At 35.4% G+C, this 15,000-nt stretch overlaps 1 protein-coding gene across 4 annotated transcripts in view; it reads left to right on the top strand.

Moving 5' to 3' along the window:
• LOC136851406 (proto-oncogene tyrosine-protein kinase receptor Ret-like) overlaps nucleotides 1-15,000 on the top strand; it is a 301,062-nt gene that overhangs the window by 252,784 nt on the left and 33,278 nt on the right. For 2 of the 4 annotated variants that reach the window (XM_067125485.1, XM_067125484.1), the window contains exons 9-10: nucleotides 1,323-1,400; nucleotides 13,800-13,909. In XM_067125485.1, coding sequence (XP_066981586.1) covers nucleotides 1,323-1,400; nucleotides 13,800-13,909 — 188 coding nt within the window. The remainder of the gene's footprint in view (nucleotides 1-1,322; nucleotides 1,401-13,799; nucleotides 13,910-15,000) is intronic. The other 2 variants (XM_067125487.1, XM_067125486.1) reach the window with 1 other exon arrangement.

The following is a 15,000-nucleotide window of genomic DNA, read 5'->3' as shown; positions in this document are numbered from 1 at the left end:
GTTATGATGGTACACGTGTAGAATGAGTGTTTCGGCTGTCATTTTTTTCCTCGGAACTCGTAGACTGATGTAAGCATTTAAATGTAGGAGTTGATCAGAGAATTTCTGTTACCTCTCAAGTACCTTCCAAGTACTTCTGTTCAGATAGATGTTCGGTGGAAGAAACCATTTACATGGCGACCCCTCAAAAAAAAAAAAAAAAAAATGAAAATGAGCAGGCACTTTTCTACAATACGAACGTTCAACTTACAAACGTTCAGAGATACAAACAAAACGGGATCGCAAATTAAAATTGTGTTCAGAGCGCTCCCCTTTGCCACCTGTAAGTTCAGATTTTGTCCTGCGTGCCTATTCTGTAAAATACGGTACTGTATGTATATACAGTGTATTGTGTTTTAGGATGGAAAAACATACAGTACTGTATTGACTTTATATCATAATCTACCTAAATAGGCACGAAGAGTCCAGTGCCCACCTTACAAACAATACTATTCAACATACGAACGGCCGTTCGTAAGTAGGGCGGTGCCTGCGGTGTCGTCTCTTCTTCCCACGCCATCGCAGCCAGCGATATCACGAACCTGAAAACATATCTTTTGAGTTGCGATGCCGTGTGAGACGATTTTTAAAGTCATTGATAGATTAAGACTTTTCCCACCTTCGTATATATATGTTGCTTTCATTGTTCATTTCCTTTTTGAGAGCCAGTCACTACACTATAATTTATTGGAATCTTTGTTGGTCTCCCCTTCCCCCAACCGTAGCTTTTCCATGATTGGTTTTCATCGATGTATTTGTTTGGAAATAGTTTTGCCGTATCCTTTGCCAAATGATTTGTGGACCCCCCCTCCCCCCCAAAAAAAAAAACTCACTTGATTTCCCTGAATAACTCCTTTGGATCTGGTATAAGAAAGAGAAATAGAAAATGGCCCACGAAACCTATGTTAACTTGAGGTCAGCAATTTGGAAGTTGCTCTAAAGTTCGGGTGATATTCCCATTCACCCATGGAAATTAATAGACTAATCCCACAGTAATGAAATTATCAGTGAATTATGATTCATTCATGAACAAAATTTCTTGTAGAAAGCGATATTTTGTTTCCTAGTAATTTTACCATTAACAAAGCTCAAAAAAAAAAAAAAATAACGCTATCACGAGGAGCGGAACTAAAGGAAAGTGGAGAGAAAAAGAGAGGAAGGAAGGATTGAAGGAAGGAGAGAGAGAGAGAGAGAGAGAGAAAAAAAAAGATAGTAATCAAAACTTTTAAAAAAGTGGCAAGATCATGACCAACCCAAGATTAAAGATGAATTCATATTTTCAGATATTAAAATGAAAGTTGATGCAAATGGAAATCTAGACCTTTCGGAGTGCCGTGAGCATCTGCAATCACGCTGTGAAGGTAATTCATTCGATATCTCTCTCTTTTTTTTTCTTTTTTTAAACGTCCTGCCGTGGTGGACACTCTTGGGTGGCTGGACAATGCTCGTGTACAGACCTCGAGAATAAAACTCTTCTTTTTTAATCCCATGTGACTCATCTGGAACCCTGTACAGTTATGTATGGCCATTTCGCGATGGGTGAAATGCCGTAGTTATTTTTAACACCTTTAATTTTTTTAATGGACGTGCATATATATTTTTTTGAGGAGTTCTTTGTTTGAGGGTATGGTCAAAAGAGGTTTCCATTCCTTGGGGATCTGTCCTGAGCACGACCACCAGTGTCATCACAGCAGAAGACGTGTTTTGTGTGCACAGATTTCTAGAAAAAGATGAACACGCAGAAACAACCTGCTTCTTATGATTTTCCAAAGTTAATCTGAACACCACTCAAGCACCACCAGCCTTAGACTGTTCACTAATAGAGCACCCACGTACAGTGTATAGTAGATCGCATCAATGCCACATTTTGATATTTTCTTGTGATTCTTTCTTTCTTTTGTACATTTTCTTTTTAAATTCTTGTTTGCTTCTTATTTTACATTCCGTTCTGATCTGTTTTCCAAATCCTCACATTTGGTAGGTTCTGAGAAAATAGCTTATTTCAGTCTAAGAATTTAGAGTGATTGCTAGTCATCAATTTTTCATACAGTTTTTTCTTTTGAAATATGACATTTGTGTCTGAGTGAGAGTGAGTGGTTGTGGTTTTGCATATGTGTTTTTACACGTGTCAGTGTTTTTTTTCGTGATAATTAGTGTTTTTTTGTGATAATTACATCAAATAGTTTTTTTTGTGCTAATGCCTAATTCATTCAGGGATTTTGGATCAACTTTGATTAAACTTTCTTGGTCCCTTTTAAAGTGATTCTTTGATTCGTTAATTGATTTTTATTGTAGATATGTTTCCCCCCACTGATTTTACATGTGCACTTTATTTTTTCCTTCTATACCTTGAACTGAAAGGAAAAAAAAGAAGAGTTCGTCTAATCTACGACCATGAAAAAGGATTAGAAATATACTATAAAAAAAATCAGGAAATATACATAATATTTCATCGGCGTCTCAAAATTTACAGCCAGTCCTCTCGAAACCTTTCAAGAAATTCCCATTCTTAAAAAAAAGAAAACAAACTTTCTTCTTAAAAAATGTAATGGTGCCAAGTTCGCGCCCCAAACGAGGCTAAAATTGGAAATGACTAATTGCTCATGTAACCGAGGTGTCAATTTTGATCAGCCTTACTTCGTTTAAAAAAAATCTCCTTTAATTCCTTTATCTCGCTGGAGCATATCCGTTCTCTATCTTTTTTTTTTATTTGATTGAGCATTTTATTACGTGGTCTGAAGTCATGATCATGACTCCTTTACTGACTGTGACCTTGCTCCTGCATGATTTGATTCAAGTGAAACTATGACAATTTTTTTTGTCTTGGATTAATCTTGTTCAAGAAGAATCACCCCCTACCCTTTTTTTTAATCATTCTTGTTCAAGAAGAATAACCTCCTACCTGTTTTATTTCACGTCCCTATTGCACGGTCGACCTTGCCAGGAATATTGTCACTGAGGTGTAATCTTTACCCTGATTCACTCTACCTAATGATAATGCATGGACTTTAACCTAACCTGATTAATCATATTGAATTGTAATCTCTTTTTGATTTCATCCACTTCTGACGCATGGTATACCTTTGGGATTAACCTTACTATTAGGTGCTAAGTTCTTCGTGCATGGTATTTTATGTTGGGAGAAAAATGGAATGGACTTACAATATCATATTCGTTATTCACCAGAATCTGTGGTGGTGGGTGGGGCACCTGGGCACGTGTCCCCCCACCCCCGGAAAAATAATGACAAAATAATAATATTGAAGATTTAGATAATAACATAAATGAGAAATATAAAAATGGGAAAAAAATCTACTACAGAAATCATATATACTGTAGAGAGAAATATATATATATATATATATATATATAATATATATATATATATATATATAATATATATATATATATATATATATTATATGTGTGTATGTGTATGTGTGTGTGTGTGTGTTTATAAAATGGAAATTGGTGCCGCCCCCTTGAAATTTGTCTGGTTTCCCTAATGTCGTTGTTTATGATCATTTGTCATTGTTAATAGTAAGAGCGAATAAGTAAACCCCCTTTTGACTTGACATTACTGAGTTATAAAAGGCTCCGTAAGTATACTGGATTTGGTTTTGGAATCCTGGGATCGGGGGCGTGGGAGGTCAACCAGTTAGAGGTGTGAAATACATGACATGACCTTTTCAGGGAACGGGAATGACCTCATCCTTTGACCTGGAATAAAACACCTGTGCAAATTGTTGAGGCTCATTGTGTCAACATCATAAGATTTTGCTCTTTTTTTTTTTTTTTAGTTTAGCGATTTGGAAATTCTAAGCCAAGAGACATTTGATGCATTACAGGATGTCCCAGAGAGAGAGAGAGAGAGAGAGAGAGAGAGAGAGAGAGAGAGAGAGATCATTATTATTCGATAATGAACTGTTATTTCCTGAGGCAACTCAAATTGATTTAGTTTAGTGAGATGTCTCAATATTTTTCTAGATTTGGTTTTGTTTCTCACTCATGGAGTCGCCTCCCGAGAGAAGGAAGGCTATAGCTGTCACGGGGAAATACGATTTCTTAACGACTGTTTCATTATTTTTCATGTAAATAAAAGTCTGGCTTGCCCTTTTCCCCTCGCCCGATCGACTGGCTTTTTTCTATCCCACTTGACGTATTATCTTCTCGATCGCGAATCATCGCTCTTGTGGACGGACTGTGGTGTATACACATCAGCTCTCTCTTCTCTCTCTCATACACATACACACACACACACACACCTCTCTCTCTCTCACCGAGTAAAAGAACGCGGTAATAAAGCCTGCACTGATACGAGGCATCGGCAGAGATGGCTTTTGCAAAATCTTTTGATCTCGACGAAAGGAAGGTCGCTGCTTTTTCCAGATCTGTCAAATAAAATCCCTGGTCTCGATAGTGACTTGTTTAGCAGCGTTTTGAGTGAGAAAAAGAAGCTGACTGCCATTAGGGATGTTTCGTGATGGAGATTATAGAAATGAGAGAGAGAGAGAGAGAGAGAGAGAGAGAGAGAGAGAGAGAGAGCAAGTGCAGGTCTGGAATGCACCACAGGGAATGCTTTCCTTCAACTTGTAAAGGGCTTAAAGGAAAAGAGTGGTATTCAGATGACTTTACAGATCTGGTGGACAAGGTTGAAGTCTACGGGATTTGCACTTCACATTCAACATAATCGACAAGATAAATTAAAGTCTACGGGATATGCACTTAATATTTCGCATCATTCTCGAGAGAAAATCGCTGTATCCATCGTGTAATTTCTAGACCACTTCAAAGATAAACATGAAAAGTTATTCATTTATTCATCATATTGCGCGTTCGAATTTGAACACGGAAATATAACGTTATCATTCAGAAATTCAAATAAAATTCGTTCTTTTTTTTCAAGACGTTAAACTTTTGTCAATGAAGAATTCTATAGTTTGGGTGGTGAAGCATTCTAAACCTGGTATGGCCACGTCGTTTTATTTTTGGGCTTCATTTGCAATATATAAAGGCTTCACAGCAAATGTTGCACTAAGTGGGTGACCAGTATTTCGGAGGGTGGATTGCAATGCCCCTCGGAAGACGAAGAGGGGATTGCATTGGAGAGTTCTTAGTAATATCTAGAAGTAGACGGTTTCGTGTATTCGGAATCGTGTTTTATACATATGTATATATGTGTGTGTATATACATTATATATATACATATTAAATATAGATGTATATATATGTATATATACATATATATAATATAGATGTATATATACACATAATGTGATATATATATATATATATATATATATATATATATATATATATATATATATATATATATATATATATATGTGTGTGTGTGTGTGTGTGTGTGTGTGTGTGTGTGTAGACATAATCGTCTATATACATATATACATCACGATATGAGACAGAAAAAATTGAGAAGTTTACGCAAAAAAAAAAAAAAAATTAAAAAATTGGGGACCGAAGCCATTGCTGATGAACGAGAGTAAAGGACAATTTGCACGAAGGCTAATTGTTGATAGTCCTATAAAATCCTTCGTTTTCTCTCATATTTTATTTCTTTTTACTGAGCTCCATGTTAACAACTTTATTGTCGTGAGTTTTTAACCCTTTTCTATTCGTATCGTTCTAAAATTATTGACATTATATTTATTTACGTATTCAGTGCATATGCGGGATGCTAATCCACTCATAAATAGCATTAAAATGTATATATTTCTGTATTGCCCCTTTACCTTCTGTTACTTTCGAATGAACACCATATTCTTTGGAAGATTTGGGACTATGGTACCAGAACAGATAGGGTGATACGTGCCAATAGACCAGACGTGACGTCGATTGACAAAATCAAGAAGAAAGTATCACTCATTGACGTCGCAATACCACGGGACACCAGAGTAGATGAGAAAGAAAGAGAAAAAATTGATAAGTGTCGAACCTGAAAATCGAAATAAGAAGGATATGGGATATGCCAGTGGAAATTGTACCCACAATCATAGGAACACTAGGCACGATCCCAAGATCCCTGGAAAGGAATCCTGGAAAACTAGATGTCGAAGTAGCTCCAGGAAACAGCGCACATAGTGAGAAAAGTGATGGACTCCTAAGGAGGCAGGATGCAACCCGGAACCCCACACTATAAAAATCACCCAATCGAATAGGATGACTGTGATAGACCAAAGAAAATAAAATTATTATTATTATTATTATTATTATTATTATTATTATTATTATTATTATTATTATTATTATTGCGGTACACCACAAACCATCAATGCTTTTGTTTCATATCTGAAATCGTCTTCCTTTATCAGTTGACAGATCAATTGAACATACAGCACTACCGAAAATAATATGATATGGCAACACAAAATGAATGGTCAACAAGGGTAGAACATCTAATAAACATTACATTCCCTTCAGTCCTCAAAACATGAAATCATAAATACATAAACATTGACGATGAAGATACAACATTGTATTTTCTGTATCTCTCTAATTAGCCGGAAATAATCTTGTTATTTTCCCCATTTCTATTCCACCTTCGTGATCTTCGCCATTTTGCCTGCATCGCTAAATTTTGTAGATGTGAAGTTTCTTCCTTGCTCGCTCGGCCCATCTTGTTAATGGCCTGTGACAATTTTAGGCTATTTTCCCAATGAATACATTTCCGACCGCGTAGGGAAGCAGTGTCGTCAGTGCACCTCCAGCGGTGCACTGTATGCGTTGCTTCAAGGTTCTTTGCGGCGTCCCTTCGGCCCCTAGCTGCAACCCCTTTCATTCTCTTTATTGTACTTCCGTTCTTGTAATCATTCTTCCATCTTACTTTCCACCCTGTCATAACAAATATTTCATAGTGCAACTGCGAGGTTTTTTTTTTTTTCTTCTGTTACACCTTTAAAACCTCTCAGTTTCCCCTGTCAGCACTGAATGACCCCATAGAACCCACCGCTTGTCCTTTGGCCTGAATTTAATATTCCATGGCATCCTGGTTTTGACCCAAATATGATCCTTAAGTTGGGAAAAGTGTCACCAGGTTGAATTGCGATCGTTAGGTGTTTGTTTTGATATTGATTATCAATGAAAGATTAATCAGTTTGATGTAAAAACTGACTGGATTTTCCATTACTAAAAAGAAAATTCCTTCAAATGTGTGACTAAATCTAATTCAAAGAAAGCTTAATAAATGTGTGAATACATCCAACTGAAAGAAAGCTCAATAAATGGTGAATAAATCCAACTCAAAGAAAGCTTAATAAATATGTGAATAAATCCAATTCAAAGAAAGCTTAATAAATGTGTGAATAAATCCAACTCAAAGAAAGCTTAATAAATGTGTGAATAAACCCAACTCAAAGAAAGCTTAATAAATGTGTGACTAAATCCAATTCAAAGAAAGCTTAATAAATGTATGAATAAATCCAATTCAATGAAAGCTTAATAGACTTCAGTCGATTAATACGTGGTTCTCAAGCTTCTTGATCTCATCTTAATCAACTAGAAAAGTTTCTCTTTCAGGAATGAAATGTAATAAGCTATTTAGGCCAAGGGCTGGGAGCTACGAGGTCATTCAGTTGAAAGGGAAATCAAGAATAAAAAAAGGTTTTAGAGGTGTAACAGAGGTAAACCTCGCTTCTGCAACATGAAACAATTGTTAGGAGAGGGTCGAAAGTAAGATGGAAGAAGAGACTATGAATGTAGGTGCAGTAAAAGGAGAGTAGTCTCTCAGTTGACTGAAATACCTCGTTCTGTCTACTTTACCAACCGTGGCATGCGACTTTCATGCCATGGCAACTCGCACTCATTCTAATTTCTTTTATCATGCCACGCAGCAATTATCCTGGTTAATTTCCACAGCATGGCTTGCCATAATTATCCTGGTTAATTTCCACAGCATGGCTTGCCATAATTATCCTGGTTAATTTCCACAGCATGCCATGCAATAATTATCATGGTAATTTCCTCAGCATAACATGCAATAATCATTTTGTTTAATTTCCACAGCATGGCTGTAATAATTATCTTGGTTAATTTCCACAGCGTGGCATGCAATAATTATCTGGTTAATTTCCACAGCATGGCATGCAGTAATTAAGGTGGTTAATTTCCAAAGCATGGCATGCAGTAATTATCCTGGTTAATTTCCAAAGCATGGCATGCAATAGTTATCCTGGTTAATTTCCGTAGCATGGGATGCAATAATTATCATGGTTAATTTCCGTAGCATGGGATGCACTAATTATCATGGTTAATTTCCACAGCATGGCATGCAATAATTATCCTGGTTAATTTCCGTAGCGTGGGATGCAATAATTATCATGGTTAATTTCCACAGCATGGCATGCAATAATTATCGTGGTTATTTTCCTCAGCATGGGATGCAGTAATTATCATGGTTAATTTCCACAGCATGGTATGCCATAATTATTCTGTTTAATTGTCACAGCATGGCATGAAGTAATTATTATGGTTAATTTTCAAAGCATGGCATGCAATTATTAGTGTTTAAATTCCACAGCATGGCTTGCAATAATGAGCTTCTTTAATTTCCACAGCATGTCATCCAGTAATGAGTCTGTTTGATTTCCACAGCATGGCATGCAAAAGTGAGTCTGTTTAATTTCCACAGCATGTCATCCAGTAATGAGTCTGTTTGATTTCCACAGCATGTCATCCAGTAATGAGTCTGTTTGATTTCCACAGCATGTCATCCAAAATGCGTCTGTTTATTTCACAGCATGGCATGCAATAATGAATCTGTTTAATTTCCACAGCATGGCATGCAATAATGAGTCTGTTTAATTTTCACAGCATGTCATCCAGTAATGAGTCTGTTTAATTTCCACAGCATGTCATCCAGTAATGCGTCTGTTTATTTCCACAGCATGGCATGCAATAATGAATCTGTTTAATTTCCACAGCATGGCATGCAATAATGAGTCTGTTTCATTTCCACAGCATGTCATCTTACAATGAGTCTGCTTAATTTCCACAGCATGTCATCTTACAATGAGTCTGTTTAATTTCCACAGCATGTCATCCAATAATAAGGTTGTTTAATTTCCATAGCATGTGATCCAGTAATGCGTCTGTTTAATTTCCACAGCATGTCATCCAATAATGAGTCTGTTTAATTTCCACAGCATGTCAACCAGTAATGAGTCTGTCTAATTTCCACAGCATGGCATGCAATAATGAGCCTGTTGAATTCCAACATCATGGCATGCAATAATGAGCTTGTTTGATTTCCACAGCATGTCATCCAATAATGAGTCTGTTTAATTTCCACAGCATGGCACGCAGTGCCTAGTTTGTCTAATTCTTCCACTGTGCCATTCGCAAGTCATTCCGTCTAATTTTCACGTGACAACTATTTTGTCTTTTTGACATCACGCCATGTGATTCTCATTCTGTATTAAGAGTTACATAAGGACATGCGATACTCATTCACATTGTGCATGTGTTACTCATTCTTTCTAATTTTAGTTTTCTGTACAAGAAAACTATTGAGGTGGCTATTTGTCTGTCCGTCCGCCCTCAGATCTTACAAACTACTGAGGCCAGAGGGTTGCAAATTGGTATGTTGATCATCCACCTCCCAGACATCAAACCTAGTAAATTGCAGCCTTCTAGCGTCAGTATGTTTTAAAATTTTATTTAAGGTTAAAGTTAGCCATGATCATGCGTCTGGCACCGCAATAGGTGCCAACAACACAGGCCACGACCTGGCCGTGGGTGAAAGTTTCACGGACCGCGGCTGAGGGTTTCATGGGCCGTGGCTGAGAGTTTCATACAGCATTATACGCTGTACAGAAAACATTTTTTCTTGTTTATATTTTATCTAGTTTTTACCTTTGCATCATACTATAACTCATTCTGGCTCAGATCTACATCTCGAACATTCGATACTACTGCAGTTCCAATTCGAGTTGAAATAAAATCCTTTCACCTGTGATGTTTTCATTGTACTGAAGCAGGAAATTTGTCCAATCTCATTTCCTGTGGTCATTAATACCTTTCGTCAGCTCGCCCTAACGCATTTCTTTTTATTTTTAGTTTTTTTAAAGCCAAGAGTACGTTTTGCAGGACGAGCGTCATTCTTTGAAAAATAACGCTTCTTGAAAAATTTCTTGAGATTATTGAAACTTTATCATTGTTCACAGATACCTCGACGGATTTATCCATTGCAGAAAGAAGCGGTCTTATTTGTATTACTTTTTTCTGAGACACTTTTTCGAAGAGGGTAAACTGGTTTTCTTTGATGAAATTAGAAATATTAAAATATTTATGCTTCTAATGATAGCAGCCATAGCATTGTAAAATTAGTGATGCAACTAATAGCCAGTTGGATGACATTATATATATATACTGTATGTATATATATATATATATATATATATATATATATATATATATATATATATATATATATATATATATATATATCATATCTCACACACATTAACTTCAACCTACATTGGTAGATAAGAAGTAGCGTACAAATACCAATTGGATTGAAAGCAAGCGCGACAGATGAATAATGAAAGTATCGTAGAAGCACGAATATAATTAGGAGGAAAAAAAAATTATACGAACTTCTCATTTCTCCTTCATTTTATACTAGATTTTCTTAATCACGTCGCATAGACTCAGAGACTCGGCATTCAACAGGTTAATGAGGTGGGAAGTTATTCCCACTTATTTTTGTGGTTCATTAGTCCCCATTACGTGTCATGTATATTCCCTTTGACTTCAGAAGAAGAAACATATGCGAAAACGAATTGTTTTAGAATTGAATAGAATTATCCCAGCCGTTGTTTTTCTTTAGATAATGTGAAAAATTGTTGATGGGGACTGGATAGACGGGTGAAAAAGTATGAGGCAAATAAGTGGAATGGTAAATAAAAAAAAGAAGCCTGAATGAAAAGTCAATTAACATTAATTGGATGAAAAGTAAAAAAAAAAATTCAAGAAAAAGGGTCTGAAATGCAAGTGACTAAGATGGCACGATTATGGTAATATATCGTTTCTGGCTTCGTATGTTTTTTTTTCACTTAATTAATATCAACAAGTTTCATTTAAATTCATTAATTGTGATATTTTCACTTACCTATTTTCCCTTCTCTGAGATTTGCGCCTGATTGCCATACATAATGACTAACCTCTCTCTCTCTCTCTCTCTCTCTCTCTCTCTCTCTCTCTTCATTTCCTTTTATTATTAAGCTTTCCTTTCGGTAAATTACATTAAATTTTCTTATGTAGGTACTTAAATAGGAACACACACTCACATTATATATGTATATATATATATATATATATATATATATATATATATATATATATATATATGTATATTTATATAATATATATATATATCATACATACATACATATATGTATGTAAAGAGACACTAAAATATTACACATATGCACATGACGTGATCGTCAGTTGAAGCTACATGAAAAGTTTCACAGAAATGACAGATTGCCCTGTAATGTCAGAGGGCACAAGTATATCAAGTAACATGAAGTATATATATAGAGTATATATTTATATATATATGTAATATATATACTGATATACATTACAATATATGTATATATTTATAAGTAGTTATATTATATATATATATATATATATATATATATATATATATATGTATATATATATATATATATAGTTTTAAAAATATTATATCCTATTTTAAAAATTTAAATTCAGTGAAATTGAAATTGCTTGTCTTTGCACATTTAGCTCATCCGAGAAAAAACTTCGGTAGGTAAATGTTTTTCAGTCACAAGAAAAAAATATTCTCTCCTGTGCAAAAGCAAGTTTTATATATATACACGAAGGTGTATGATTGCGTATTATTATATTATCTACTGTACATAGGTCATACGAGCGTTTATAAAGCCATGTTTGTGCATACGTTCGACGTATGCACAAACTTATGCACATACAGCTTGAGATCATACACTGCATGCGTGCATGCACAAACACATGCACTTCTTGCTACAGATATATGCAGCACGCACATGATTCCCTCCAAAATTTTCGATTCATTAAAGCCTATTTCTAAAGCCTGTGTCAGACACATGTCGCCAATATGTCGAACACATCACAAACAGGTTGAATACAAGTCGGCGACTTGTTGGGTAGTCCTAACCAGTGCTTTCCCTGTAAGGGGTTAATGCCGTCAGTGCACCTCATGCGGTGCACTGTAGGCATTACTTAAGGTTCTTTGCGGCGTGCCTTCGGGACCCTTGCTGCAACCCCTTTCGTTCCTTTTACTATACCTCCTTTCATATTCTCTTTCTTCCATCTTAATTTCCACCCTCTCCTAACAACTGATTCATAGTGCAACTGCTTTGAGGTTTTCCTCCTGTTACACCTTTCAAACCTTTTACTGTCAATTTCCGTTTCAGCGCTGAATGACCTCATAGGTCCCAGTGCTTGACTTTTGGCCTAAATTGTATATTCAATTCAATTCAATTCAAGTCGGCGACTTGTTGGGTAGCCCTAACCAGTGCTTTGCACGATTATCCACCTGTTGCCAAAGATAGTTCTTCACTTGAAGCCGGCGACTTGCTTTCAGCTTGTTCGTGATATGTTTGTGACATGTCTGGGATTAGTTGTCGACATATGTATATGACATGTTTTATAAACTGTATTGTGGATACACGATAGTTGTCCCAGACCTACAGACAAAAGAAGGAAGAAATCAGGTGCCTGTAGAACAAGCAGGTAGTCTCAGGTTTGCGAACGTGGGTTCAAATCGAACTAGCGGAGGAGACTTTCCCCATCTGTTTCCTATTTCGGATTTGAAGGCCTCCAGTGGAAAGTACATCGAGAAGTTAAGAGGCTTTTGTGACTGATAGATGACTTGGTTTAACATGGTCGTAATATTCATAATTCTTCCCTCGATGTTCCTGCAATCTTTGTTGAAGCGTCACTGTATGAAACTATGAAATTATTATTTTTTGACAAATTACGAATAAAGTTGAAAAATAACGTATCGAATTAAACACAAAAAGAAGATGGATTTGTCATGACCGATGATTTGTCATAATGCAGCATATCTCGTAGACATATATGTCATAGTATTAACGGTGGGGATCATTAAATTGTTGTTAATGTATTGGAGAAATATTTGTCAAAAACCGATCTTTTTTTAATTTTTAGAATTACAAAGATAATGCACACATATATATAATATATATATAAATATATATGTACATGTAGATATTATATACATATATTTAATATATATACATATATATATATATATGTATATATATTTATATTAAATATATATGTCTGTATGTGTATGTGTGTATGTATGTAGGGGCCTGTGTGTGTGTGTGTGTGATTATACACAAATATATATGTGTGATTATATATATATATATGTATATATATATATATATATATATATATATATATATATATATATATATATATATATATATATATATATATATATACTCTGCTATATATATATATACAGTATATACCCACACATTAAGATGGGAGAAACTGAAAAGAGAGAGAGAGAGAGAGGGAGAATGAGAAGGTAATCTAAATCCCATCACAGACAGAGAGAGATGAATAGAGAGAAAGAGAGAGATAGACAAAGAGTAAGCGAGAAAGCACAAACTAAACCCGCCCCCAAAAAGACGACCTTGCAGATTCATCTCCTCAAAACTTCTTTCCCCTCCTCTCTCTCTCTCCCCCCAAAACAGAGATGTCCCTGGACGACTCCAAGATGAGGAAGAATGTCCCCAACAAGATCCAATTCTCCGTCGTCATCATCGACAAGAAGCTTCTCCACAGGGACCCCAAGGCGAAACAGGTAAGGAAGGAGAGGGAATGGCCACGCCCTTCCCCTCTCCTCCTCCTCCTCCTCCTCCTCCTCCTCCTCCTCGTCAGGTGATCCAATCACTCGCTCACTCCGTTGAGGAAGGACATGCAGACAGTATATATATATATATATATATATATATATATATATATATATATATATATATATATATATATGTGTATATATATATATAATGATTATGTGTGTGTATGTATATGATGATGATGGTCATTATTCATTACCATGGCAATAATGAGTTGCTGTTGACGGCATTTAAAGTTATTGATTTTTGGCGGTTACAATAATGATTTTATTTATGAGATCCATCTTTATATCACACATATATTATATAATAGTATATATATATATATATATATATATATATATATATATATATATATATTTATATATTTATATATATATGTGTATATGTATATAATATATACGCACACACTCACGCAAGTAAGTTCAATTTGTTTCTAATGCGAACTCATTTCATTACAGAGAAATAGCAAGTCAAGAATAAATGCACTGCAGTTATTAATGTGTTTATGTTTCAGCCATGTCTTCTCTGTGCAAAATAGCCTATGTTTCCACCTTTTACACCTTCAAGACAAATAGCAAATTGCAGCATTCGTCTTAAGAACATTGCAAAATTTTTTCTTTTATTTAAGTGGAACAGGAAAGTCACCTGATGAAGTATATTCTAATATATATTAATTTGGCAGTGATTTATTTTTGATACTGAAACTCAGAATTACAAAGAATGTTATAATTATTACTGCTCGCTTTTAATCATCCTTCTTACTTCAGTCTCCTTTCTGTTTCTCGTTCCTCCTTTCCTAGATTTCGTTCTCTTAATTTTTTTTTTTCTCTGTTTCCCCTCATCACCTTTTCCTTATTCCTCCATTCGCTTCCTCCTCCTCTTTCTTCTTCCCTCCCCCCGCCCTCACTTCTGTTTCTATTTCTCAATGCTCCTTCTTTATCATCGCATAATCTTAATCCAAGTTCTCCTCATGCTCCTAACTTCCTTACCATCGCTTAATCTCCATCCCAGTTCGTTCTCTCTCTCTCTCTCTCTC

The sequence above is a fragment of the Macrobrachium rosenbergii genome, chromosome 23 (assembly GCF_040412425.1).
Source record: "Macrobrachium rosenbergii isolate ZJJX-2024 chromosome 23, ASM4041242v1, whole genome shotgun sequence".
Lineage (NCBI taxonomy): Eukaryota > Metazoa > Arthropoda > Malacostraca > Decapoda > Palaemonidae > Macrobrachium > Macrobrachium rosenbergii.
Note: the sequence above shows the minus strand (reverse complement) of the source record. Positions and strands in the feature narration are given on the sequence as shown.